This window comes from Triturus cristatus, chromosome 2_1 (assembly GCF_964204655.1).
Source record: "Triturus cristatus chromosome 2_1, aTriCri1.1, whole genome shotgun sequence".
Taxonomy (NCBI): Eukaryota; Metazoa; Chordata; class Amphibia; order Caudata; family Salamandridae; genus Triturus; species Triturus cristatus.
In genome coordinates this window covers 119,784,091-119,811,046 of record NC_140581.1, presented here as the reverse complement: position 1 = coordinate 119,811,046, position 26,956 = coordinate 119,784,091, and the positions used below count along the sequence as shown (strand labels likewise).

The 26,956-nt window shown below is 49.0% G+C and overlaps 1 protein-coding gene across 6 annotated transcripts in view; it reads right to left on the bottom strand.

Moving 5' to 3' along the window:
- LOC146863859 (uncharacterized) overlaps nt 1-26,956 on the bottom strand; it is a 617,506-nt gene that overhangs the window by 513,410 nt on the left and 77,140 nt on the right. For all 6 annotated transcript variants that reach the window (XM_085628521.1, XM_085628550.1, XM_085628559.1 and 3 more), the window contains exon 3: nt 13,860-14,002. In XM_085628521.1, coding sequence (XP_085484647.1) covers nt 13,860-14,002 — 143 coding nt within the window. The remainder of the gene's footprint in view (nt 1-13,859; nt 14,003-26,956) is intronic.

The window sequence follows — 26,956 nt, the reverse complement described above, 5'->3', positions numbered from 1 at the left end:
AAGGTCCAACAACGAGAAGTTTACAGAGTGCTCAGCACCGGACACCGCAAACTGTGCAGTCAGTGCCATTTAGGACTGAAAAGAGAAATAAAAAAATAAATCAACAAACAGACTGGGACATCTTTCCCTAAAATATAAAATACAGAAAATAAGAAAGGCGCGCTGCCCTTTTGTGAAAGTATGAGCAGGCGTTGTGCTGAAACATTAAGCACATCACCCAGGACGAGGTGACAGGCTGCGAGCCACAAGCGACATTGTTAAAAGTGTGCGCCCGTGTTATGGAAAAAGCGCAGTAGGTGTTCTGGGTGAAATAAAATGAGTTTCAAAAATAAAAGCAGACAAAAAAGCACGGTGTGCCTTTTGTAAAAACAAAATGTTTTAGCTACACGATGGCCCATTGCATCATGCCGCTTCTTTTGCATGTTGGAAGCGGTACAACATAAGGCGTGCCCGCCGGTTGGTATATAAACAAGCAAAACAGAAAGCAGCTCCACATCCGGGCCGGGAGGGTGAGGGCTGCCCGCGCATGCGCGGTACCAGTAAGTTTCACATGCCCAGTGGCGGCGCGTGCAGCCGGTGCAGACAGCGCCTGTCCCCTTCCGGGGCTCCCGTGGTGAAGAGGGAGCCCCGGCGCCAGAGAGGAAGTGCGGGAGCTGAAGTCCCGGGTCCCAGGAGGGGGCCCGGGTGAAGAGCGGCAGATAGCTGTGCGGGGCTCCCATGCCTAAGGAGAGAGCCTCGCGTCGTGCTTGCGGTAGTGGAGCTGGAGTGCTCCGGAAGCGCCGCAGCCAGCCGCCGTTCAGGAGGATTCCCCCCGCAGACCGGGTGAGTGGGGGATTCTCCAAGGCAGTGTCAATGTTTGTTTCCTGAGCGGACCCGCCGTTGCGGGCCGCTCCAACAAAAGGGCGAGTTTAAAAAAAAACGAAAGTGAAACTGCATGCTGGCTTGCGAGGGAAGGGGGACAGGAGATGTGCACGCCGCGTGGCTGTAAGCGCGTACACCAACTCAAATCCGCCAATAGCCTGCGTGTGTCCATCTCCTGTCCCACTTCCGAGGCAAGTCAGCAACAATAGATCTCGCTGGCGGACAGCAGCGCTTCGCGCTGCGTTCGCAGGAGAGACCTAAAAAGGACTGCCAGGGCTGCCTTTGGTCGGCTGGTGGTCCGGGGAGCTCATGCTGCTCCTGCGAGTTTCGGGGAGCGCCTACCAAGGTGCTATTGACCCAGTGGGAGTTGACACATATGGCGGTCCTCGGAGCTAGGAGAGAAGCAAAGGCTGAAGCAACCAATCAACACTGTGCCGCAGCATACTCCTCCAGTGATTCTCATTAATCACCTCCGCACATGAGCTGATTGACCGTCCAGTGTCCCGGGGAGCTATGATAAAGACAGCCCATCACCTTTTAGGTGGCACCTCACTAGGGTTAGACCAGTGTATGACGCATGCAAAACTTGCCCGACTGCCTTCCACGAGTACTCTATAGTCCTGACAGGCTGAGATTTTCATGGTCAGTGGCCAGCCCGCCCGGTGGTGTAGGGGGCCCCCTTGCTGCCCAAATGGCAACCTCTAAAGACAAGTAAGACCACAACCTGCATGACATATTAACACGCTCCACCAAGGCCTCTTCTAAAGAGGCCCCTGTGCCTTTCCGCGCCCCAGCCAAGGAGGACAATGGACAAGATGTCATCCCGATTACGAGGACCTTCCTCGAATCCCTCTTTGACTCCCTCAAAACGAACCTCGAAATGGTAAAAAAAGGACGTGTCACAGGAACTACAGGCCATGAAACATGACTTGGGCTAGGAGACAGAGTATCCTCCTTGGAAGACAACAAGACTCCATCGGTGAGGACGTTGAGATTCTTCAGTAAGAAGTGCTCCGACTACAGGAATGCCAAGCAAATCTCCAAATCCACACAGAAGACCATAAAAACAGGTCACAACAGAATAAAGTTTGACTGTGTGGGGTGGCAACTAGAACTGAGGGCAAGGACAATGCGGGCTACATGAGGGCCCTATGCCTGCACATTTTAGACCGTGAAGACGGTAGTCACAACTTGACAGAGTCCACCAAGTTGGCGGTCCAGGGGAGAACAATGCATGCCCACCAGGCATTGAGGTGTGCGTACACAACTTTAAGCTGAAGGTGGAAATACTTAAGAAAGCTTCAATGTCAGTGGCACCGGATTTCATTCTTTGAGGATCTATTGACACTCATTCTACACTGACTTCAAGACAATCACAGAATGTCTACACACTGAAGAGGTCTCTTATAGCTGGGGCTACCCTTTAAGGATAATTTTCTGCTGGGAGGGCCAACTGCCCCAGCCCAAGACACACTCTGAGGCTCGCTGAATCCTGAGCCAGTGTTTGAAGGATGGTCAACATTTATTGGCGGGATCCCCCTGGCCTCATACTGGTGCAGGCCCTCAAAAACATCTAGGCGCCTGTGCCTGCGTCCTCGCATAAAGGCGCAGGGTGGTCCTGGGTAAACCCTCAAAAGAAACATGAAGCAGCTCGGACTAGCCTTGATACTCCTCCCAAGGCCCCTCCAGACAACATGGCAAGTTGTGCAAGGACTCTCTCCCCGCGGATTCAGACCGGGGGCAGGGATACGTAGAAAGGACTCCTTCATCCATGCATAGGCATTTTCCATGTTCCTGATTGAGCACCACTCGATAGACTTGATTTTCTGTTCTCCATTTACTTTGGACTTCACTGTGCTAATACTAGTTTTGGTTTTTGTTGGGAAATGTTTGCGTTTGACACTCTTGACACTAGGCCACCCTGCACACTGCACATTGCAATTCTAACACAATGCGAACCCCGAGGTCCAACACATCACCATCCCTTTCGATCACTCAATATCAAAGCCCTAAAACTGGGACTAAGTGGGCTGTGATATTGTCTCTCCCAGAGCACAGTGGAAGTAACATATGCATGCTCTAGGAGACACACATACTCCTCTCCCAGGGTTTCAGAGGCAGAGTGCTAGGGAAAAGTGCTAAAGTTAAAGGTTGCTTATTGAATCGGAAAGGGTCTCTTTCGTTCACAATAGCTTCTATATATGCTCCCATGGAGCAACAGGAACGATTTATTGAGGAGGCCCTATCAGATACTATTCAGTCCCGGATGCAGCTGTTCTGGTGGGCGACAATTAAGCAGGTTAAACCGATCAGGCCAGCAGTTTTATCAGACCTGAGCAGTCTCAGCAAAAGGTCTGAGGTGGCTCCAAGACTACGGGCAGGAAGACATTTGGAGACACGCCCACCTCAGAGGCAGGGACAACACATAGACCACTTTCTGGGCATCCATGCTATTCAGACCCTGGTCCGGAAGGTGGGCACTGATGCCATTATCTGACCAGGCCAGTATTAGACTGGTGATGCGAGTGCACAGTATGCGCTCTGCCCCCAGTGCCTGGAGGCTACAAGACAGCTTCTTCCAAGACACGAACAATATCAAGATCATAAACACTGCTCTCACTGCATAACTACACATCCATGACACTGGAGACAGGGCCACACTTTGAGAAGCACTGAAAACAGTACTCAGAGGGCAACTAATCGCTAAGCAGTAAAGGAACTAGAGACCATGTATAAGCGCACAGGTGCCTCCAGGGTATGGCGCGAACTAGACAAGGATGCGCACAACTCAAATGCTTGGACCTCAACAGGGTGGAATACGCCCTCATGCGCCTTAGGCACTAATTTTACACTGGTGGCCAAGAGGCAACAAGAATGCATAGGTAAGATAAGGAATGGGAGGGGGGAGAAGGTCACAGAGGACAAACAAATACCTGAGGTAAGAGTTTTACCAATCCCTATACTCTGACCAGAACCTCAATGATGGCACCATCCCCTCATACTCAGATAAGGCTGAAATAACAAGGCTCTGCATCGCACAAGCACAGAAACTAGAGGAGCTGGAGGGGTGATCTCTGCAGTAGCCTGGCTGAAACTGATAACATCCCCAGGCCCGGATGGCTTCTCACCTCTGTTTTACAAAACATTCTGACACGTCCTTGCCCCAGTACTCACCAGACTATTTAATTCCTTCGCTGACACAGGGACACTCACCTAGCGTATGCTCGAAGCTTCCATCACGGTACTACCCAAGCCCAGAAAAGTACTGTGTAGTTCATATAGACCCATCTCCCCCCAATATTGGCGCAACACTCCTTACAACCATCCTAGCAACCAGCATTAACTCATATATGCCCAGCCTGACAAAGCAGGCTTCATGTCTAACAAACACTGCAGGGACAATACCAAACTCATACCACACATCATCTGTTTGGTCCATCAATCCAAAAGCGACACTCTCCTGCTAACAATAGACAAAGAAAAACATCTGACAGTGTTCACTGGCCCTATCTAATTGCCACCCTGAAGTGCTTTGGATTTGGAGACAGATTCTGCCTCTGGGCCCAGGGTGTCTATAGCTCCCCACGGACCAGGGTGAAGGTGAATGGGGTCTCCTCGGATTTATTCCCTATTTGAAGAGGAACACATCAGGGATGTCCACCATCACCAAAAATAATTCTTCTTCTTCCATCCTGAAGATGGTCTAATGGACTCATGCAAACGAGGCCAAAACGTCGACAAGCTCATCTATTTTCTTTAATGATTTAATTTGGCTGGAACGGTTTTCTGTTTTGTTAGATTCTTTTCCACCTATACAATTTCTGAAATAGATGTCAGCACAAATGACTTGAAGGTCACAATGTTTATGTATAGTGCGTTTACCTCCGTCATTGTGTTTCTGTTATTATAATTTGTACTCCCCGTTTTTTCATATTCATTAAAAGCATATAAATTGAGAAATTTACACCCGTGTTTTCAAATTGTTCTTGAGATATTAAGCTAAATCTGAATGAGCGAATTGATGTTTCTGATTTGTCTAAAGTTAGTTACCATTTGGAACTTAACCACAGATTAATTTGTATAAATAGTCTGACTAAGTACTATAAACAAAATCCCTTGTTAGTCACAGTTACTTTTGAATCAGTGTGTTAAGCCATATTCCTAGTGTGAGTTCAGAGCAATCCAGCATGGCCCCATGTGGTGTACTTCATCCTTTAATGTACTTCCTATATCAAGCAAATATATATGTAGTACTCAGGTAACACCTCGTTATGCCACAGCTCCTCCAACCTGCTTCATTTAGTCATCAGTTTCTTTAATTTAGGATCATTTTCAACACTGTTTCTGCTCTTTCTAACTTTTCTCCTTTTTACCATCCTCATTATGCTGCTGTTCTTCAAGGTCCCGCCCATGAGCTTTGAAATCTCTTAATCTGCAACTTTAGTCCATATGTCATCAACCTGGACATTGCTGGTTACCCTTGTGCTAGAAACTACTGGAGCTAGGATCAGAAACAATACACAGACGAGGGGATAGGATGCAGTGGGGATGCCCACAAAATATATATGTTCAAAATTCAACATCTGTTTATACTACAGGATCCATGAGACAGAAAAAGAGCTGAGTTTGAGCTTAGAATTTCTGGCTTCAACCATGGACGTCATTTAGGGCTGGCCAGGGGGTCGCAGCTGCAACCCCTGGCGTGCCCCTTGTGATCCTTGGAACTGCATTTACGACCCCTGGCCTCAGAGGCAGCACATTCAGTGCCAGGAACACAAGGGCATCCTGTACATATGGACATCGATTGGGGCGCTAATCTCTTTGTTTTATTGCAGTATCAATGAATATTAGCATATTATTGACTATTAATGTAAAATGCAAAAATGGAATATGATTCTCCCTGGCAGTAGAGATGAGGAAATAATGTTTTTAAATGTGTTGTGTGCATGCGTGTATGTGTGATTCTGTATGTATGTGTTAGCATGTGTGCGTGAGTGAATGTAAAGGTCAAATGGCATGTGATGTCACTTCCGCTATAACTGGTTTCTTGGTAGATTGACGTTGATGACTTCAAGTTGAATATGCTGAAATAGGTAATTCTGAGTCTAATTTGAAAAAGGGAAGGAAGGTATTGGAACTGAAATGAGCATTACAATCACAAGGGGCATTTGGGGCAACTCCCCGTAGTTATAAAATGACACAGAAAAGTAACTAGGGACATCAAAGCATCATGCTTCCAATGAAAATTTCCTGGAATAAAATCATAGGGATTCCTAAGGGAGGCGGAGACATTTTGCAGTGACAGCCTTCTAACACCCAGAATGCAGCGCACATAGAAAGAGCAAAAAACAAGGAGAAATTAAACATTTCTCCTCAGATCACCATTCAGGTATTACCTGGCCTTAGTCTTTCGCACCACCCCAATTTAGTAAATCTGGGGCAGAGTCAAAAAGCAATGGGTCTTGCGGTGGAACGCCCACAACAACACCCATTGCCTGCCCCTTTGCCACAGCAGACTGCTGCGGAAAGGGGCATATTTACAAGGTGACGTTAAGCCATGTCAAGTGGCCTAGTGACAACTTGTAAAAATGTGAAATGGCGCTACGACACCAGAGCGTCAAAAAAGTGGCGCTCCGTTGGCGAAAGGGGCTTATACATATGCCCCAATATTTATGGCAGATGATATTCTAACTATAGTATTCTGGTACCACACCTATACAGGCCACTCAGGTCATCTGATGGGCTCATGACGATCCATGTGAAACATTGATTCTGGCTGGCTGCTAAATGGAAATCATTCAGAAAACATGGTGGCATTCCTGAAAAACATTTAGAAATATGAATCTGATCTTGGCACAAGTGAAGGAGATCAGTTGCAAAATGTTCAACTAACCTATTGGGTATAGGATCTAGAAATAAAGAGCAGCCAAACCAGCAGAAACTTAACTATTTTCAAATATTTCCTTCTTACATCTTCTGAATCTAGAGATTTGGTATTAGATATTTACAAGATCAAGGTAATGCATAGTACAGACATTCAACATGTCCATCAGCCTAACTGGGGCACAGACCTAGGAAGAGTAATGAATGCTTAAGAATGGGGGGTATTGAGAACTGGGAGTGTTACCACTGTCATTTGATTACAACATAGAGTAATTCATTGGTAGATATTGTATATGTTGTATCCTGATGTCAGTTTCATATCAGAACGCTGAGGTGGAATGTAAAGGACTCCAAGGGAGTCAGTGGCTGCTGAATGGGGAGGATGTTGGGGGTTGCGTTAGGCTATGAGTGAAGAAGATCCTTTTACCCACCGTACTTGTCGTAGCAGTGCGTAAGAGCGTTACAGCTTCCCCAGATTCTACTATTTTAACCCAGGCTTCGGTGATCCAGGAAGTACATTGCCTCTTCCACTGGATGCAAAGGCGGCTGGTGACATTTGAAAGTGGTGAGGCGTGAACGTTAGGGATGAATGTTGTGCAGCAAGCAAGCTCAACTATCATGAGGAGGGTTTGGGGGATTTCTCAGACACCCCTCCCCACCCCATCCCCTGGAAATTTTGAAAAAAGAATGAGCACATGGCGCATTTTAAAGCAAATTTGAGAAAGCAAGAAGGTTTATAAAGCATTGTGAAAGTGTGGATATTTAAACATTTTACACTTTACTTTGCAACTAGTACGTAAATATTACATGATCTTTATAAGAACCTGTCTGAAATTTTCTTTTTTATTACAAGTGATACAATTTTCGCGAACTCCCAGGCCTGGTCACAAGAGCAGACTAGTGTGCGTGATCAAAGGAAACTGGGTCCCCCAGGGATTTCCTTTCCAGCAGAGCAGACTACAGACCGAGGCCATCCGATCTGTTAACAGGCCCCCCTGTGTTTTCGTTTATGTCCTGACACGATGGCTTGAATGTATTGCTTTCATTTGGGAGGGGAGGAAGATCCTGCTTTTAGTAAGCCAGTTTTATTATTCAAGCTGCAGCCATTTGCAAGGCCATGAACATAGGGCTGAGGATGGGCTGCAAAAGAATGTTGGTGAAGGAAATCACAGGCGTCTTGCCTTTGATGTGCACACACAATGACAGTCCATCGTGAATTTTATAGATTTAATTTCTTCATCTGTGCAAGAGGCAGATTACAAAAATCAAATAAACGGCAGTTTATTAACATTAGCAATAAATATGGTCATTCCTCTTTTGAATTTTTTTTTACATTTTAGGAAGTATGACACAGATTGTGTTGGTGGGCTTAGGGAAGAGGGGTTCTACCTATGTTCTATGCTAGGTTGGATCGTTTACACCGGTCGCTTTTGGCAATTTATTTCAAGAATTGTAATAACATGGTGACAGAACATCTGGCTTGGCAGGCCGTCTAAAACAGACAAGTATTGGCCGACCCAGGCTCTCTTTGCCCCCTAATGCTGACTTTATTGTCCTGCCCCTCCTAACACAAACAAGCATTTGCAATGCAATAGGTCTCGCATTTATAGGAGTTTGAGCTATTGGCATTGTAAATGACAATGCTTTTTATTTAAGTTTTTTTTTTTTTAAACATAAATAAAAGGCACTGTCATTTATAATGCCAATAGCTCAAACTCGTATAACTGCGAGACCTATTGCATTGCAAATGCTTGTTTTTAGTGTAATTTAAGACTGGCTCTGCTAAATTCTAACTGAGGATGTCCTGTGAACCAGGAAGGGGTCGTTTACTTAAATTGTGATGCCGAGCCTACAAATCGTCTGCACCAGCCTCCCTCCACCCCTCACCTCTCTCCACCCTCCTCACACTGTCAGGCAGTCTGAAAGACAGTGGTGTAACAAAACTCTAAGACACTCGCCATATACAATCACCCTAGCAGTCGCACATGCAGGCATAGGGATACTTCATAGGGGTTGGTATCAAAAAGCTGGCGACCTGGGAATGACTTTCTTTCAACTTACTCCCAGACCAGATGGAAATTAATGTGGGCTTTAGACCATTCCAGTATTGTAAAAACCAATGTATGTTACGTTATCTGGTGTCCGTATGGCGTGCAGCTTCTGCTGGTGTGACATTGTGCGTCATGCCTTGGCTGCATAGGAGCAGTTGGAGTGCTTGATTCGGGAGTACTTTACTAAACAGGAGAAATGAACACAAAAGATGTGTTTGCATATCTGAGGTTTCGCAGGTGGGACCGGCAGGGGTGTTTGTAAATATAGCCGGCTAAGCGAGGTGCCGAAGTACTGGGGCGGGGACAAGTGAAGTAAAACAATAGCTGTTTTAAAATGGATCAGTGCAATCTAGTCTGAAATGTGAGCAAACTTTAAAAGTCTCTGAGTGGAGAAATCAAGTGCGAGCAGAAGGAAGCGGGTGGGGAAGTCTGCCGAGTGGTTGAATTGTTCTGCTTGCTTGTTTTCAGAGGGGGATCTTGTTAAAAGGGAGGAGTTTGTGGGGCAGCCTTTGGGGAGATCTTATCGGCCGCGAAAGTGAAAGAAAACGAATGCTTTCAGGCTGCCAAATGGTGCGCGCGCCCGGAGCACATGCACTGTAGTTGGCGGCCTGAAATGCACTCGTTTCCACTTCCAAATGTCGCTTACTATAAGTCTCGCCAGAGCAGCGCTAAAGCGCTGTCTCAGGCGAGACCTAAAAAGCGCTATGACGTGGCCTGTGCTGGCCGCATCATAGCGCTTTTTTCAGTAACGTTCACCCACGCTGAAAGCTGATGTGCTGCTAGACAAAATGGCTTAAGGACATTCACATTCACCAGGCCCATGGCAAGATGGAGGAGGGAGCGAACGCTCCAATACCATTGGCTCGTGCAAAACACATAAACCATTGCTCTTCATTTTTTAACAACTTTTTATGAAATGCATTTTTTTATGTACATGCAAATGCATTTTAGTGATATGTTTGTATGTGTACAATGGAGACTGGCAAGATGGAGGACGGAACGAGTGCTCCAATACCATCAGATCGTACAATTGTTTTTTAAAAGCAGCAATGAAGAGAGAGGTAGTGGGGAGACGGGTAAAGCAGGGAAGCAGAAGGAGATGGGGAAATGGAAAAGCACCGATGGTAGAGGGCAGGAGGAAGCAACTCTGATGCCGCCTTTGAAATGCAACCCAAGCATGTCCAGATAGCGGAGGATGCCAAGCCACCCCGTCCTGCTCCACATTTGGCAGGAATTAGTTAGATTAGGAGGTGTGCTCACATTCAACCAGCACCACCCCTCAGGTGGGGCAGGTGATGTGGACACTACTTTTCCAATTCCTCCATATTGAGATGGCAGGAATTAACCTATCAGGGCTAGGGTAGTGCCCCTTTCCACAGGAAGTGGTCACTTAGAGGGTGTAGACACCCTAAAGGTAAGTAGCCCATTGGCTAATACATATCACTCCCTTAAACGCCCCTAAATTTAGTACTTAGGTGGCATCCCTGGACCCTGAACTTAGATTCAACGGATACAAAGAAAACACAAACAAAGAAGAGCTGTTGACCAGAGAACCGAAGACCTGCTGCAGAATTGTGGTGCGAAACCCTGCCTGCTCCTCCCAGAACTCAACCATCGTGTTGTGCTGTCTCGTCGTGGGAATGTGAGGCCTCCAAGAACCCCACAGCACCTCCAGCCCTTCGGCAATCACATGAGAACTCCCTTGGGGTAGAGAAGCTACTCCCCTGCAGTCAGCAGGCACCAAACCAGCAGAGTCTGGTTTACCGACTTGTTGCTCCCTGGAATCTCTGACGCAGGATCCAAGGGAAAAGAAGTTCATCAGCTCCGGAGGATCAGATCTGTCTGCCCAACGAGTGTGAAGAACCCAGAATCATGCTGCACCAATACCCAGGTTACCAGGCCACCTGGAACAAAATGAAGAATCCAATCGGACTCCAACTGCCCAGAAAGCAAGCACCCATCGAGGGACATAAAGACCCCTGAGATCTACTTTTTGAGTGTCCCAGCTGTCCCGGAATCATCCATGCAATCTGCCTGCCCCTGACTGCGACAACATCTTGACACATGCCGCCTGGCTGACCTATCTGCTCCGCAACCAGCCCGCCTGGCCAGATTCCGACGAACCAGTTGTGCTCCCATGGTCCTGAGGGCCTTGTGATCTGCTCCCTTGAGTGTGACCCCTTGGATTTACCTTTAAGTCCCCTTTTGCAGTGTGTTTTCCGAATGCAATGAATATTGGACCTGGTCTTGCGTCTTACGTAAATCCAGGAGGTGAACCTCGAGATCCAAATGTATGATTTTATATGCATTTTCCTATTTCGTCCCATAGACTTCAATGGTGCATAATTGTGCCCAAGAGTGTGTTATTTTGTGAGCTTTGAAAATTCATGTCTTAAACAGTACTTACCTTAGAACGAAATTCTTGGTCTAAATGGTATAAAAATCGATGTTATTTTTACAAATTGGTCTTGGATTTATTCTTCAGTGTGTGTTTCATTGATTGACTCTGTGAGTACAACAAATGCTTAGCACTACCCTCTGATAAGCCCAACTGCTCACCCACACTACCACGAAAAGAGCTTTATTGTTATCAATCTTTGCCTCTGTATACCAACCTGGGATCCAGTGTACTTTGTTTTAGTGCACTATATAGAGAGCCAGCTGCTGACACACTCCATCTTTGTCTTAGCAGTTTGATGTTGGACAGGGTGGGGGGGGGGGGGGTATGTCTCCATGCTCTTTGTTTCTTGCCTACCTGTTTGTGTATTTGATATGTGTATTTTTAAGGTGCAATATCGCCCACAAGGATATCCTAGCACTGACCAGGTGTGCGTTCCTAGCCCTGCTCAGGATGGGTTGGTTGAATGAAAAACCAGGTCTTCTATGTCTTTTAGAATTCAAGAAGAGAGGAGGAGGCTCTGATGTGCAGTGGGAGGTTGTACGCTTTACAAGCAATCTAAGAGAATGCCATTCCTCCTGCTCTGGTTTTGTGTATGCCTGGGATGTGTGCGAGTAGGAGTCCTGAGGAGCCTAGATGTTCGGTGGAAGCAGATGCAACTGTTCACATTAATCAGGCCTAAGTTGTGTAGTGCCTTGAATGTGTGTGTGAGGAGTTTAAAATGAATGTTTTTGTCTATCGAGACCCAGTGGGGAGGCTGAAGGCAAGTCTGGCTGCTGAGATCTGGATGGTTTGCAGTCTTTTTGTGAGTTGCTTGGTTATCCCGGAATAGGGTATGTTCCCGTAGTCCAACTTGCTGGTGACTAGAGCATGAGTAACGTTTTCTCTGGTGTTGCTTGATAGACATTTAAAGATCTTTTTAGTATTTTCAGGGTGTGGAAACAGGCTGTAGTGACAGTGTTGACTTGTGCAGTCATGTTCAGTTTAGTGTCGATGATTGATTCTGAGGTTCCTGGCATGGATCCTGGATGTAGGTGTGGGTCCAAGTTTGGAGCCCCATGACGTGGTATTCTTGTCGAAGATCACTACTTCCGTATTGTTAGTGTTGAGCTTGAGACAGCTGGCTTTCATTCAGTTGGCGACTTTGGTCAAGCAGGCGGTGAACTTGTTTCTTGTCTTGAGGGTCTTGTCTGAGAGGGAGAATATGAGTTGCGTATCGTGAGCGATAGAGAGGATGTTGATGTCACGTGCATGGATGATGTAAGACAGAGGGATCATATATGCATTGAAGAGTGTTGGGCTCAGCGATGACTTGTGAGCCACTTTGCTGATGCGTTTGCAGGCTTACGAGGTGTAAGGTGTCAGGCTGACAGCTTGTGTTCTATCCATTCATTCTATCTATTAAGAAGACACAGATCCAGGGGAAAGCAGGTCCTTGAATGCCAATCTCTTGTGGGTGCCTCATGGGGATGGGACGGGAGACCGTGTCAAATGCTGCAGAGAGGTCTAGGAGAATGAGGGCTGCTGTGTTCCCTCTGTCAAGGATAATGTGGATGTTGTCTGTGGCAGTGATGAGTGCTGTTTCTGTACTGCAGTTAGGCCTGAGTGAGGACTGCTTGGAGTTGATTAGCTGGTGGTTGATGAGGTTGTCAGTGAGTTATCAGTTGGATATTTTCTCTAAGACTTGACTAGGTATGGTAGGACGGAGATTGGTTTGTAGTTGGAGAGCGTGGTTAGGTCAGCGGATGGTTTCTTGGGCAGGGGTGTGACAGTGGCATGGGTCCCGGTGTCTAGGAATGTGGCTGAGTTGATGGCGGCATTGAGGATGTGTTAATGCTTCGCCGATCGGTGTGAGACCTTTGGTGAAGGTGTGGTGGGGGAAATGGTGAGATGGGGCCCTCGAGTAATTGATCTTCTTTGTAGTATACAACTTTACGCTTGTATGACACTCACATGATACCACGGCCAGCTGTGGAATGGGATAGGAGTCATGGAGGACCCATACAAAATATGGCCCTCCTCTTACAGATTACCTGCGCATCAGAACTTCCTGTCTTCCTTTCCTTGGAAACCACTTGTAGCAAAATCTTCCTGTTTTTCCGCTGCTCTCACCCACCTCCTTGAGGTATTCCTCACTCTTATAATTCGCTCTCCTCCCTCACCCTCAGGCCATCTCTGCACCTCCTGGACTTTAGTATGTTATTTTGCCTTCCCTCGCGGAGAGAATGAAGCAGCAGGTACCATGCTCAGGAGCTTCAATGCTCCACTATGTGAAGCTGTAGCCTAGGACATCAAAGATCTGTTGTCCCCTGTGGATTTGTGAAGTCCTACGAGAAGCGTAGGTTGTAGGTGGTAATGCCATATATAATTTGCCATCCACCGTTCTCTCAGGTCTGTGGAATCTCTGGCAAGTGACAGACCATTACCTGATGCTTCCCCTGTGTCTCAGGAGAGATGTTGGAGGTGGGACAAAATATAGAAAGGAACCATTTTTACTGGTGGCTAGGGGTGTGAAAAGTGATGCATCATTGTTATGACGTCATATGAGTGATTAACTGGGAACTGGTTCATCACTACAAGCTAATATCTTCCTAATACACCCATCCAAAGCTTTAACCTTTATTTGCCGGATACATAAATGATTTGCATAATGTAAAAAGTTTTACCTGCGGGGGCCTTTGGTCTGGCCACCAGCCCATATAGCAGGGGTCATCTGGTGTTGTGACCGTCCAGTCAGGTAACTTGGGACCTAAGCACAAGTTTGGCTCTTTGGGCGCAAGTGTCTTCGTGTTGTCGACTTTGGTGAATTCTGAAAAGTAAAATGATGATGAGCGGGTTAGAAAAGCTCAATCATGGAGGCTATAAGTGAACATCTTAACATTGTAAGAAATGGAAACAGCGTGACATCTACCTACAAGTCCGTAAAAGGCTTCCTGTTAGAAATGGGGGTCTCTAGTCGACAGTGACTGGCGCCGATGTCGATTAGTGACCCTTCTTCCTAAGTCAGAGTAAGGGGGCTACACCCTTTGATAACCCCTGCTCAACCCTGTGGTAACGTAGCACGAGCAGACAGGCCTATCTCAGAGGCAGTGTGTGAAGCATCTAGGACCATACACACAGGAAAGACGCTACAAAATAGACACTACAAGCAGTTATAAAAAATAGTTATCTTTATATAGATTAAACACAAAACTGAGAAATGCTCAAGGAACCACAATGCACCTAATTACAGATTCGTCTCAAGAGCGATGAAAGCACTTGTGCGTGCGGGTGGACCGAACTTGGTTCGGGCCGGGACCTATGCAACCCGATGATGCACAATGTACAAGGTACTTAGGATATAAAGGGGCATGGGGCACAGCTCCTCAGGGAAGGTGCGGGATGGCAGGCGGACCCCCAGCTGCCACAGTTCCTGGGAGGTGGCGATCCGCAGCGTGCACTCACGATAATCCTGGGACGGGTAAAAGCGGAACCAAGCGGCGCACACGGAAGTTGACAAGGCTCCCGATGTGGGGCTAGCGTGGGCACTCAGCGGCGCAGCTCTTCAGCTGCAGCGGCCCGAGATAGCGATGATTCTTGTGGCAAAGTAGGGATGGGCACTCAGCGGCACAACTTCTCAATAGTGGCGGCCCAAAACTGTGATAGTAAGGACTCTTGTAGCAAAGCCAATGTGGGCCTGCAGCGACCCAGCTCCTCGACTGCAGCGGCCCACAGCGGCGGTGGTACTGATTCTCGTAGTAGGGCAAATGCAGGCACTCAGTGGCACAGCTCCTCAGCGGCAGCGGCCCACAATAGTGACAACAAGGTTTTTTCGTAGCAAGGCCAAGGTAGGCACTCAGCGGCACAGCTCCTCGGCTACAGTGGCCCACAATGGCGTCAACAATGGATCTCCTAGCAAGGCCTATGCGGGCACTCAGTGGCACAGCTCCTCGGCTGCAGCGGCCCACAATGGTGATAGTAATAGTTTCTGTAGATAAGGCAAATGTGGGCAATTAGCGGCACAGCTCCTCAGCTGCAGCGGCCCACACTGGCGATAGCAATAGTTTCCGTAGACAAGGCAAATGCGGGAACTCAGCGGCACAGCTTCTCGGCTGCAGCGGCCCACAATGGCGATAGCAATAGTTTCTGTAGACAAAGCAAATGCGGACACTCAGCGCCACAGCGTCTCGGCTGCAGAGGCCCAAAATGGCGATAGCAATAGTTTCCGTAGGCAAGCAAATGTGGTGCTCCCCACAGTAGATCCAGAGGCCTTGGATTTCTCGACAGAGGCCTCACCAGCCGCCTGAAACTGAACTCGGACAAGACGGAGGTCCTCATCCTGGGCTCCTCTCCCTCCGCCTGGGACGACTCCTGGTGGCCTCCCACCCTGGGCACCGCACCCAAACCGACAGACCATGCACGCAACCTGGGCTTCATCCTGGACTCCTCCCTCTCCATGACCAGGCAAGTCAACAACGTCTCCTCGGCATGCTTCAACATCCTACGCATGCTACGGAAGATCTTCTGGTGGATCCCCACCGAGACCAGGAAGACCGTCACCCAGGCCCTCGTCACCAGCCGACTGGACTACGGCAACGCCCTCTACGCCGGTACCACCGCCAAGCTCCAGAAGAGACTCCAGCGGATCCAGAACGCCTCAGCCAGACTCATCCTCGACATCCCACGAACCAGCCACATCTCCGGACATCTGAGAGACCTTCACTGGCTCCCCGTCAACAAAAGAATCACCTTCCGCCTCCTCACCCACGCACACAAAGCCCTACACGACCAAGGCCCGAGCTACCTCAACAGCCGGATCAACTTCTACGCTCCCAAACGCCACCTCCGATCAGCCAACCACGCCCTCGCCGCCGTCCCCCGCATCCGAAGAGCGACTACAGGAGGAAGGTCCTTCTCCTACCTGGCCGCCAAGACCTGGAACTCCCTCCCGACCGACCTGCGCCTGACCCAAGACCACCTCTCCTTCAGGAAGAAGCTGAAGACCTGGCTGTTCGAGCAGTAGCGGCTCCCCCCCCCCAGCGCCTTGAGACCCTACGGGTATGTAGCGCGCTTTATAAGTGTCACTGATTGATTGATTGATTGACCTGTGAGTAGGATTTCTCTCAATAGGAATCCGGGCTGCTGATGAATGAAGTCTAATGTCCCTGAGACTTCGGCAGGAGGCAAGCTCAATTCAGGCCCTTGGGTAGTTGCTTCAGTGGATGGATGAAAGTTTCAAAGTCCTCTCCCTCTCGTTTCCACGGCCAGAGGTTCGTCTTCGCATCCCGAAGTTACACACCACGAAGGGGTTTCAGCTCAGATCTTTATACCCCCAAAGTCTATGTTCTTGAGAAAGTCACAAATCACTCGACCCGGCCAGAACCAGTTTGGTGTCGACTTGGGTCACTTTATTTTTACGAGGCTGCATCCTCCCTTTCAGGGAGAGGGGGCCCACCATTAGACACTCAGCGGGAGGTGGATCCATCATTCACCTTTCCAGGCACAGCCCTGCTCAGATTAAAGGGGTCACCCCTCCCCATACTTCAACGGCAGATTGCTCCGTTCGACCCAGGTCAGCCCCAGCCTGTCCTGGCCCTCTAAACCAGACGACCAATACACATACCAGTGAAACACTCTAACGTCAGCAACCATGAAGGAGACAAAAACGACAAAAATGGAAGGGAGACCTACGTCAATGGTGCCAGGTCTAACACGCGTCCCCTCCAGCTGAAATGTGGGGAGAACTACCCACCCCCTGGGAGTTCTCATCACTTAGGTGGAAAAATCTGGACAGCCGTCCGCATTGGCGTGTTCTGTACCAGGGCGGTGTTCCACCATAAAGTCCATACCCTGTAGAGAAATGGACCACGTCAACAACTTTGGATTCTCCCCCCTCATCTGCATCAACCATCTGAGGGGCCTGTGGTCTGTCTGAACCCGGAAGTGAGTCCCAAACAGCTATGGCCTCAGCTTCTTCAACACCGAGACCACAACAAATGCCTCACTTTCAATTGCACTCCACCTCTGTTCCCGGGGGAGCAACCTTCTGCTAATGAAAGCCACAGGTTGGTCTAGGCCCTCCTCATTGAGCTGTGAGAGAACGGCCCCCACACCATGCTCGGAAGCGTCTGTCTGGGCAACAAATTCCTTTGAAAAGTTGGGCGCCTGAAGTACTGGTGCGGAGCACATGGCAGTCTTCAGGGCATCAAAAGCTTTCTGACAGGTGTCATTCCAGTTCACAATCTTTGGCTGCTTTTTAGAAGTCAGCTCAGTCAAGGGTGCAACAATGTTGCCATACCCCTTGACAAACCTCCTGTAATAACCTGTGAGTCCTAAAAAGGCTCTTACCTGTGTCTGGGTCCTTGGGGGCTCCCAAGCCAGGATGGTTTCAATCTTGGGTTGCAGGGGCGCCACCTGGCCGCTCCCCACCTGATGTCCTAAGTACACCACCAAACCCTGCCCAATCTGGCACTTGCTTGCCTTGATTGTGAGGCCCACCTTTTGCAGGGCCATCAACACTTCCCAGAGGTGGTGCTGGTAGTCCTCCCATGAGGAATTAAACACTGCAATGTCATCCAGGTAGGCGGCGCTGAAATCTTCCAACCCAACCAACACACTGTTGACCAACCTGTGAAAGGTGGCAGGGGCATTCTTCATCCCAAAGGGCATCACCCGGAACTGGTAGTGCCCGTCAGGTGTGGAGAACGCCGACCTCTCCTTTGCCCCATCGGTCAAGGCGATCTGCCAGAACCTAGACGTGAAATCAAACGTGCTGAGGTACCGTGCAGCCCCTAGCCGATCTATGAGCTCATCAGCTCTGGGGATGGGGTGGGCGCCAGTCTTCGTGACTGAATTGAGACCTTGGTAGTCCACGCAGAACCGAAGTTCTGGGGTGGCACCAGGCCCCGCAGCCTTGGGTACCAGGACCACTGGGCTGGACCAAGGGCTGCTAGAGGACTCAATCACCCCTAAAGCAAACATTTTGGAGAACTCCTCCTTAATGTACGCTCTGACCTGGTCAGCCACTCGGTAAGCCTTATGCTTCACGGGAGGACTATCCCCAGTGTCCACGTCATGGACACACCAATCAGTGACACTAGGCATCAGGGAGAACAGACCACTAAATTGCCCCAACAGTTGGCGACAATCACTCTGCTGCTCAGGGGTCAGTGTGGTGGGGAGTACCACACCCTCCACTGACCCATCTTTCTCCTCTGCCCACACGAGGTCAGGAAGAGGCTCACCCTCCTCTTCCGTCCCAGCATCTATAGCGAGAAGCATGCCCACTTCAGACCTCTCAAAATAGGGCTTCAGGCGGTTGACATGCAGGACCCGCAGAGGGTTCCTGGGAGACTGCAAGTCCACCAAGTAGGTAACAGGACTCTTGCGCTTCACCACCTCAAAGGGGCCTGTCCACTTATCCTGGAGCGCACAGAGCTCCACTGGGGCCATGGCCCTAACCTTTTGACCAGGCTGAAACTCGATCAGAGTGGCATTCTGATCGTGCCAGCGTTTACGTCACACCACGCGGGCCGTCACTGTCCAGAGGGGGATGGCTTCAGGGTACCGGGTGGCATGGTCCACTAAGACCAGGATGAACCAGTTGCCCATGGCTGTCTTGGGGTCCAGAGGCCCCACAATGTCAATGTCCACTCGCTCGAAAGGAGTACTGACAACCGGGAAGGGCTGGAGCGGGGCCTTGATCTTTTTACTTGCCTGGCAAGTCTCACATGTCCTGCAGTGAGCATCTGAGCTCTTGCGCATCTGGGGCCAATAAAAGTGGGTGACCAGCCTCTCAAAGGTCTTGGTCTGCCCCAGATGTCCGACCAATGGCACATCGTGAGCCAATCCCAGTAGGAAGGCTCCGAAGTGCTGGGGTACCACTAGCACACAGGCTGACCCAGGCTCAGCAGCCTTAGGCTCGCTGTAAAGGAGGTTGTTCTCTCAATAGATCAGATGTGATCTTGACTGATCACCTGCTGCTTGGGCTGTGGCCTGCCGCCGCAGTCCCTCAAGAGAAGGGCACGTTCTCTGCTGTTCACAAAATTCCTCTCTGGTGGGCCCTCCTTCCTGCTGCCAATGGGTCAGCTCCGGTAGGTCCCCCAGTTCGGCTACTTGTTCCCCTGTAGGTTCCAGGGCATCCCCCTCAAGGTCTGCTCCTTCCTGGACCGTGGGAACCTTGGGGACCGGTTTTTCGCGCCCCCTACCCCTTCTCTGTAAGGCAGGGGTCTGGGCCATACTTTCAGGCTCCCGGTCCTTCTGAACATCCTTACTGGGTGCCACGGACCGAGTGGTTGCACACGCCCACTCAGGCAGACCCAACATTTCCAGATGAGACTTCCTCTCCACCGTAGCCCACGGGGAGTTCTCTAAATCGTTGCCCAACAGACAGTCTACCGGCATGGCTGGCCTCACAGATACTTGGAGAGTTCCTGAGACCTCCCCCCCACTCAAAGGGAACTTGAGCCAATTCACACTGGCTCTCAGAGTTGTTTGCTGACACTACTGGGCAGAATGCATGGGGGACAATCTGCTCCTTGGACACCAACCGGGAGCTGACAGCAGTCACACTAGCTCCTGTGTCCCTCAGCGCCTCCACCCTATGGCCATTGATGGTTACCCACTGCCTGTACTTCTTAGTGTTAGCAGGCAGTGTGGGGTTAGGGACCTTCTCAAATTCTCCTAGCGAGACAAGGGTCAATTCTACGGGATCCCACCCACTTTGGACACCCATCTCCTCCCCTCCCAGGGCTACACTGGCAATCTGGCGGTGGGTGCCCGGGGTGGTGCATTGGTGTCCCTCAGGGGACACTGAGGATCATAATACCTGTGGCCCACTTGACCACACTTAAAGAAAGTAAGGGGCCCCCTCTGAACAGGCCTACCTGTCAGGGGCACTGGCTTCTTTTCAGGGGGAGGCTGGGACACCACTCCTTGGTTCCCTGGGGAATTATTTTGGGGCCCTCTCTGGAACTCCCTCTGTTTACCCCTGTCTCCGCCATTTCTCTGCTGGGAACCCTGCCCACCTTTGGCAAAGTCTCCCACAGGACCCTTGCGGACCCGGGTGCTCACCCAGCGGTCCGCCTCCTCAGCAAACTTCCTAGGGCTAGTGAACTTGCTATCAACAAGGTGTTGGCGTAGCTCTGGAAAACAGTTACTAGATAAATGCTCCCATGCAAACAAATCATACAATTGCTCAAAGGTTTCCACTTTGCTACCTTTTACCCAGCGATCCATTTCTCTGAAAAAAAAGACATATTCAACCCAAGTGGTACCCTCCAACTTCTTGCAGGTCCTAAATCTCTGCCTGTACATTTCTGGGGTCAAACCATAACGCATCATCAAGGCCTCTTTCATATGGGCATACACCATCCTGCTCTGCTCAGGCAGGTCCAACAGGGTATCCCTTCCATCTCACACAAAGTGTCCCACAACCCCGCTCCCCAGTCCTTCTCAGGGACCCGGTGGGACACCATGTGTAGGAAGGTGGATATCTGACTATGGTTACCCCCAACTTTTTGCCTAGTGTCTAGCTGGTTTTTCGACTTAGTTGGCCTGAGATCCTGCCATTCAGGGTCTCAGGCTGTCTGCTCTCTCTGTAAAATGGACTCCATGTACCCTAGGTACATACACAATTGGTAAGGATCACCTTATTGGACCCTGTACAGTGTACCCTAGGTACCCAGGGCATAGGTGTACCCTAGGCCTCCCAGGGGCTGCAGCATGTATTATGCCACCCCTGGTCTGGCCTTCCAATCAGACACAACTGGCTGATCACTCAGCTGGGGCAAGGTCGTGTAATCACCCCTTGCTTAGGTATAGTATGCCTATATCTACCCTTATATATAGACACATGTGTACCTATCAGTCACTCCTATGGCAGGCCTTAACAATCCTGGAGGCAGAGTGCTTGGTAACATGTGAGATGGTGCTCTAGCATGAGCTGAGCCTGTCTGCAGCTTTCGGAACCTTGTCCTTATAGCTGTTCTATGATATAGCCTACCATATACTCTTAAAGTGCCTTATAATCTTAGACGGTTATGGTAACTATGGTTTGGCTTTATCGAAACATGTCGTGTAAGGTGTCTAACACTGTGGAATAATACCCCCATGCCATTTCTGGACATGAGAATATTATTCCCCCCTTCTAGAGGGAAAGACATGTTAAAATCATACTTCAACTGTTGGCCTCTGACCAAAGCCTCAGCATCACAAAATGGATGCTGCTGCCACGACACAAGTCTGACCTCCTGCAGCTGGGAGTGATCCCAGCCAGGGAGGCCTGGACAATAGGTTTCCTGCTTGGGGAGGTGCTAGCACCTCCCCAGACAGCCTTTAGTGTATTGGGGCAGGGTGGGCTGAAAGGAATGAGACATGCCTGGGGCACACAAGGTGTTCCTTGCATAGTCCAGTTCAAACCGGCGCTGGGGCACTCCAGCCCCAGCTCTGGCGCGAAACTGGACAAAGGGAAGTGGGTGTAACCACCCCTCCCAGGTCCCACCCATAAGGCGTGACCTAGCAGGTATCCCAGCCCCCCAGATTAGTATAAGAGTGGGAGTTGGGCCTCAAGACTTTAGATTATCCTGAACCTGCAAAACTGAACAGAAACTCTGGACCTTCGACATTCGACGAAAGAAGAAGACTGAAGAATCTCCCTTGTAGCCAAGGAGTGGCTACCCTGTGCAAACAGGCACCATCAAGAGACTACCCTTTGCTTTGCCCACGTTCTACGAGGAACCGACTGCAGAGCCTGACCAGAGCCTTGACTTCCAGACTTCTCCGACCCTGATCCACATCGACAGCAAAGCTGAGATCCGTGGAGGCGACGAGCGACGTGGGACCGGCTACCTGGAAAAAGTGGCTAGTAACTTAAAGCGCAGCTTCTGAGGTACCCTCGAAGTTGTGCACCGGGGATTGAGAAGCCCCAACCCCAAGCACCATCTGCACCGAAGATCAGCCCCCCACACTCCACGAGTCCTGCGTGGGGCCCTTCAGCATTTTCCTGCTTGCCGCGTCTGTCCGGTTGCTTGCCCGCTGGCTAGTGGCCTTTGTGACGACGCACCCTGAAATCTTCTGCGCTGGTTTGGCTCCTCCAGACTGGCTCCCGCTTCTCTGCAAAGAAGAAGCACCTCAGACCTTCCTGGTCTGCACCAGAAGCAAGTCCTTCGTTCTTTGTGGGTTCCGCTTGCCAAGGCTTGGTGAGTCCTAGTCCAACTTCGACGCCGCCGACAGCAAGAGCCTTCGTGGGACAGCTCGCCTCCTGGTCCTGGTCGCCCTCGACGCTTCCTGGTCCTCCTGGCTGCAGCGACAAGCTTCACCTTCACCTGCAATCTTCACGACATCACCTGGTTCCTTCCTGGTTCCACGTGGTCACTGGCTAGTGACCTTGACTCTGTCCCTTCTGCTTGCAGGTTTCTTCTCTTCTTGATCCCAGCCTTGGGATCCACCGGACACTCTTCACTGACTGCCTGTCAGCATCTTTCTTCAGGCATCCATAGGAGTCGACGACGAAAACGACGCATCTTCACCCCTATGCACCCGCAGCCTGTGGGCTAGGTAACTTGGGTACTCCGGTGCTCATCAGGATAGTGACTATCCTAGTGTCTAGTTTTCAAGTCTCAACTTCCTAGCTACTCCGGAAGTGTCCTAAATCTACCGTTTTCTAAACTGTACTATTGCTATTGACTTTTATGCATTACGCGTGAGTGTTTCCACTCTGCACACGAATCCCGTGGGCCTCCCACTTCCTAACTAACACTAGTGTAGTGTAGCCCCAGCGATTCCCTAGGCCTAGGCCTATTCTATTTCCGTGACAGTGGTTCTTATACCACTTACTTAGTATATGGTTTGCGTGGCCCCTAGGGCCTAACTGTATTACTTACCTGTGTAACTTAATGTATGCTTAAATAAGACTGTGTTGTACTTACCTCTAATCTCATAAAGAGTGCTGAGGGTTTGCTTAGAATAAATACACTTTATTTTATATATATATCTGTTGTGGTGTCCTTTCATTTGGTATTCAAGGGATTATATATGGTATCACAGCTGGCTTCACATGCCATTCAGAGTTTAGCCTAAGACTGCTCTTGTCCATGCTACCACTAGGATAGCTGGTCTATAAGGTTGACTTTACAACCAATCACCATAAGGGTATTTGGACTGATATAAGGTGTACACTAGAACTAGTGACATCATACATCAGGCCAACTTCTCACACCATGGCTATCTCATATGCGGCAAACCGTTGCCCAATATCCTCACTCTTACGGAAATTCTTGATGACATCCTTGGGTATGTACACTCTACTCTCGGTAGGTACTAAAGGTATGCTGCCACCAGAGGGGGAGATCTCCAAACTCTTAGCCTTGATCTCCAACTCCCTCAACCCTCTCTGATGCTCAAGTTTCATTTTCCCAAGTTCAAATGCCAACCTATTATTCTCAATATCCAATTTCTTGCTCTCTACTTCCTTCTGACCTTCCGCTTTGGCCATCTCCAAACTATGCCTCCTATCTCTTTCTCTGTCCTCCAGCTCTTCTGGAGACAGACCCTTTGAGGGCACACGAGTACCTGGGTTGGAAAGTGCCTTACCTCCCACTAAACCCACTTCCTCAGCCTGCTGCCCTCCAGCATTGTCTTCCTCATTCCAGGCAGACTCTCTCGCCTCCAGCCAGGCCTTAAGGGCCTTCTGATATTCCTCCTTCCTGGAGAGGCCCGCAACAGGGATGGTGATTTGCTTGCAAAAAGACTTTAGCTGTTTGGCAGTGTATGTTTCTAACCTATCTTTCTCAAAGAGGAGATCCTCCGAAGCATTGGAGGTTGGCCTACCCAGTGTAGACATGACTGATAACTACAGTTAACAATAGAACAGAACCAAAAAAAAAAAAAATACCTGGGTGACAATTACAGTCCGTATTAGAACAGCGAAAACAAAATACTTGGCTGGCAATCACAGTCAGCGATAGAACCAAAGTCACCTGGCTGGCAATCACAGTCAGCACAGAACAACAAAAAATACTTGTCTGGCCATCACAGTCAGCAATAGAAGCAAAATCACCTAGCTGACAATCACAGTCAGCACAGAACAACAAAAAATACTTGGCTGGCAATCACAGTCAGCAATAGAACCAAAATCACCTGGCTGGAAATCACAGTCAGCACAGAGCGACAAAAAAAATACGTGGCTGGCAATCACCGTCAGCAATAGAACCAAAATCAAAGCGTACGAGGTTTACCCTCACTAGTAGCTTACACTGGTTATTGTATGTGGATCATAAATGCAAGTCCTGATCCTCACCGCTGACCACCAATGTTAGAAATGAGGGTCTCTAGTCGACAGTGACTGGCGCTGATGTCGATTAGTGACCCTTCTTCCTAAGTCAAAGTAAGGGGGCTACACCCTTTGATAACCCCTGCTCAAACCTGTGGTAACGTAGCACGAGCAGACAGGCCTATCTCAGAGGCAGTGTGTGAAGCTTCTAGGACCATACACAATAACGCAGGAAAGACGCTACAAAATAGACAGCACAAGCAGTTATAAAAAATAGTTATCTTTATATAGATTAAACACGAAACTGAGAAATGCTCAAGGAACCACAATGCACGTAATTACAGATTCGTCTCAAGAGCGATGAAAGCACTTGTGCATGCGGGTGGAACGAACTTGCTCCGGGGCCGGGATCTATGCGACCCGGTGATACACAATGTACAAGGTACTTAGGATATAAAGGGGCACGGGGCACAGCTCCTCAGGGAAGGTGCGGGATGGCAGGCGGACCCCCAGCGGCCACAGTTCCTGGGAGGTGCAGCGACCCAGCTCCTCGACTGCAGCGGCCCACAGCGGCGGTGGTACTGATTCTCGTAGTAGGGCAAATGCAGGCACTCAGTGGCACAGCTCCTCAGCGGCAGCGGCCCACAATAGTGACAACAAGGTTTTTTCGTAGCAAGGCCAAGGTAGGCACTCAGCGGCACAGCTGCTCGGCTACAGTGGCCCACAATGGCGTCAACAATGGATCTCGTAGCAAGGCCTTTGCGGGCACTTAGCGGCACAGCTCCTCGGCTGAAGTCTAATGTCCCTGAGACTTCGGCAGGAGGCAGGCTCAAATCAGGCCCTTGGGTAGTTGCTTTAGTGGATGGATGAAAGTTTTAAAGTCCTTTCCCTCTCGTTTCCACGGCCAGAGGTTCGTCGTCGCATCCCGAAGTTACACACCACTAAGGGGTTTCAACTCAGATCTTTATACCCCCAAAGTCTTTGTTCTTGAGAAAGTCACAAATCACTGGCTCCAGCCAGAACCAGTTTGGTGTCGACTTGGGTCACTTTATTAACAAGGCTGCATCCTCCCTTTCAGGGAGAGGGGGCCCACCATCAGACACCCAGCGGGAGGTGGAGCCATCATTCACCTTGCCAGGCACAGCCCTGCTCAGATCAAAGGGGTCACCCCTCCCCATACATCAATGGCAGATTGCTCCGTTCGACCCAGGTCAGCCCCAGCCGGCCCTGGCCCTCTAAACCAGACGACCAATAAACATACCAGTGAAACACACAGAAAGACTTAGACAAAAAGATACCTACTTTCCAAAAGTGGCAGTTGCACATGCAGAATATAAAGACAATCACTACTACCAGATGCACTTTAATATTTGGAGCAGAAGCATACCAAATTCGACTTCCCTAACATGGTCCTTGGTACTACCAGAACTACACCGGTTCATCAGTTATTTTATAATAAGAAGCATTCGCGCTGTGTCAGAATGGCAGTGGCACAGCGCCCAGAACATCTAACGTCAGCAACCATGAAGGAGACAAAAACGACAAAAATGGAAGGGAGACGTACGCCAATGGTGCCAGGTCTAACACTTCCCCATTAAAAGCTACATGGCACGTCAACAGGGCTGCAAGGATGGTTTTGAATTGCTTTTTTCTTTAACTTCTGACTTCTGGATGTTGGGAGTAATTCTCATTCCCAATGGGAGTATTGTTTATCTGGTTAAATAACTTAAATATATATTTTTAATTTTAAACCATGATTAGTATCTATGCAACCTTTGCTGCACATTCAGCTAAATGAAAAAATGTATCATTCACCTTAATGTCTTTCACATTACAGTCCCTCCTTGATATCGCTGACCTGGTTGTAGGACAAGCACTAAGCTTGGGCAATGTCCATTACTCCCTGTCTGTCTCTACTAGGGGTAACAGGCTGATTACACAAGGCCTACCATAATAAGTGAAAGCCTGAAATATGTGTAAATATGTATATGTACATGCATGTATATATATGTATAGACTCCAGTCTCCAATTTATTTATAATGGGTTAGTTGTAAAATCACTAGACAACTGTAATATGAAAATGACACAACTAATTTACAGTAAGAACTTATTACAGCCGAGTAATAATGTCAACATGTGGGATGCCAGAGCCAGCAGGCAGTGTGAAGGCAGGTCATTGGCCAGATGTATCACTTCTGTTTGCATAATCAACATGCCTTCCAGCTCTTTTGCGCTATATTTCCTTGAGATTATATGTTTATATTTTGCATGGCTAAAGTTTGTTACCTAGAACAAGGAATCTCTGTGAATAATACCACAGATTCTGAACTACAACCACGTTTGAAAGTAATGTATATTGCACTGCTTATAACATATTTTTGCAGCATATTACTAGCTACTTATTGGTGTGTTTAATTTCATATTACAGACTCAGCATTTATTCTGCATGCCCACAACCTCACTTCAATCTGTTCTCATATCCAGGAGGCAGGTTGAAGGAGAAATATTGATTA